Source organism: Buceros rhinoceros, unplaced genomic scaffold, assembly GCF_000710305.1.
Source record: "Buceros rhinoceros silvestris isolate BGI_N320 unplaced genomic scaffold, ASM71030v1 scaffold8067, whole genome shotgun sequence".
NCBI lineage: Eukaryota > Metazoa > Chordata > Aves > Bucerotiformes > Bucerotidae > Buceros > Buceros rhinoceros.
In genome coordinates, this window is record NW_010422695.1 from 6,163 (window position 1) to 7,638 (window position 1,476).

The 1,476-nt window shown below is 50.4% G+C and overlaps 1 protein-coding gene across 1 annotated transcript in view; it reads right to left on the reverse strand.

The window, feature by feature from the left end:
* Positions 1-670: 670 nt before the first annotated feature.
* TRAPPC2L (trafficking protein particle complex 2-like) overlaps positions 671-1,476 on the reverse strand; it is a gene marked incomplete at its 5' end in the record, with an annotated part of 3,104 nt that continues 2,298 nt past the window's right edge. Inside the window, one exon of the mRNA XM_010140132.1 lies at positions 671-836. Coding sequence (XP_010138434.1) covers positions 791-836 — 46 coding nt within the window. The remainder of the gene's footprint in view (positions 837-1,476) is intronic.

The window sequence follows — 1,476 nt, forward strand, 5'->3', positions numbered from 1 at the left end:
TTCAGCAGGGGCTGTGGGACAGGACAAGGGGAGATGGTTCAACTGACAGAGGGAGATTCAGACCAGAGAGAAGGGAGAGATTGTTGGTGCTGAGGGTGGTGAGACCCTGGCCCAGGTTGCCCTGAGAGGCGGGAGAAGCCCCATCCCAGGTCAGGTTGGCCCTTGGGGCTCTGAGCCCCCTTCTCTGGGTGCAGATGTCCCTGCTCCCTGCAGGGGTTGGACTGGAGGAGCTTTAATGGTACCTTCAACCCAAACCAGTCTGTGATGTTCCCCAGGAGGGGAAGAGCAGTGCAGGGCTCTCTCAGGTTTTCAAGGGGGTCTCTGCTGTCTGCTGGAGCATTCTCAAGCCCACAAACAGTGGCCAGAGTTGTGGAGAAACCTAAAGCCTTCAGCTGATGTGCAGGGTTTTCTCTTCCCAAGAACTAATGGAGTCAGGACGTGCCGATCCGAGAGCTCCCAGCTAAGATAAAACAGGACAAGGAGCTCAAGTACACTTGAATTAAGTGTTGCTTGTGATGTCCCTGCTGGAACGAGCAGTCCCGGGCAGTACTGACCTTCCTGACAGAAGAGCCACCTCCCATTTTACCTGGAAGAATAAAGCTGAACAGTGACTTCTGTGCTACACTCGCGTTTGCTCCAGTCAAAACACACGCCACCTCACCGGCATAAAGTTTATTTACACAGAACAAGTTTAAACTATCAGACAGCCTGAAGACAATATATACATCGCTCTGTAGGCGCTCTGCTGAACACAGGGAATGTTCTCAGTGCTGGGAGAAGGGGCAGACCGTCAGCACACCTGCATCATCATGGAGTTCACCATGTTATCGAATGCCCTGCAGAAGAGAGCGAACAGAGTGTTATAGGAGGCAGCTGGTTCTGTAACAAAACCACTAGTTAATACCTCTTACTGGTTAACAAGCTGGTGGCTTTCCCTCAGCTGAATACATGGTTTAATACAGCCTGCTCTGTGGAGTGAATGATGATGTTGAATTAAGCTGAGGTAAGGACAGGTCGTATCCTGGCTGCAGACCTGCCTCAGCAAAGTGCGGGAGTTACAGAACCACAGAACTGTTTTGGCTGGAAAAGACCTTTTGGGTCACTGAATCCAACTGTTCCCCCATCGCTGCCAAGTTGTTCTTGCCCAAGCACAGAAAATCCTGAGGTTACTGCAACTCCCTGAGATTACAGATGAGACGTGAGGAAACACACATGCTCAGTGTCCATCTGTCCCTTCCCAAGGACAAGCCCAGGAAGGGCAGTCATTTGCTCTTGAACCTGCTCTACCTGTTTATTTCCACACTTACGTAGGAAACATGCAAAGTTTTCTCCCCAAACATTAATTTTCTGGACTTAACGTTTCTAACACCTCTGTGAGGTGGGAATTCAGCATCGCTTCTAAGGTTTATCAGTTCTCTGTTGCACAGCAATGGCCCAAAGACAACAAGGCAGTCACAGCTAAAGGGGCAACCCCAG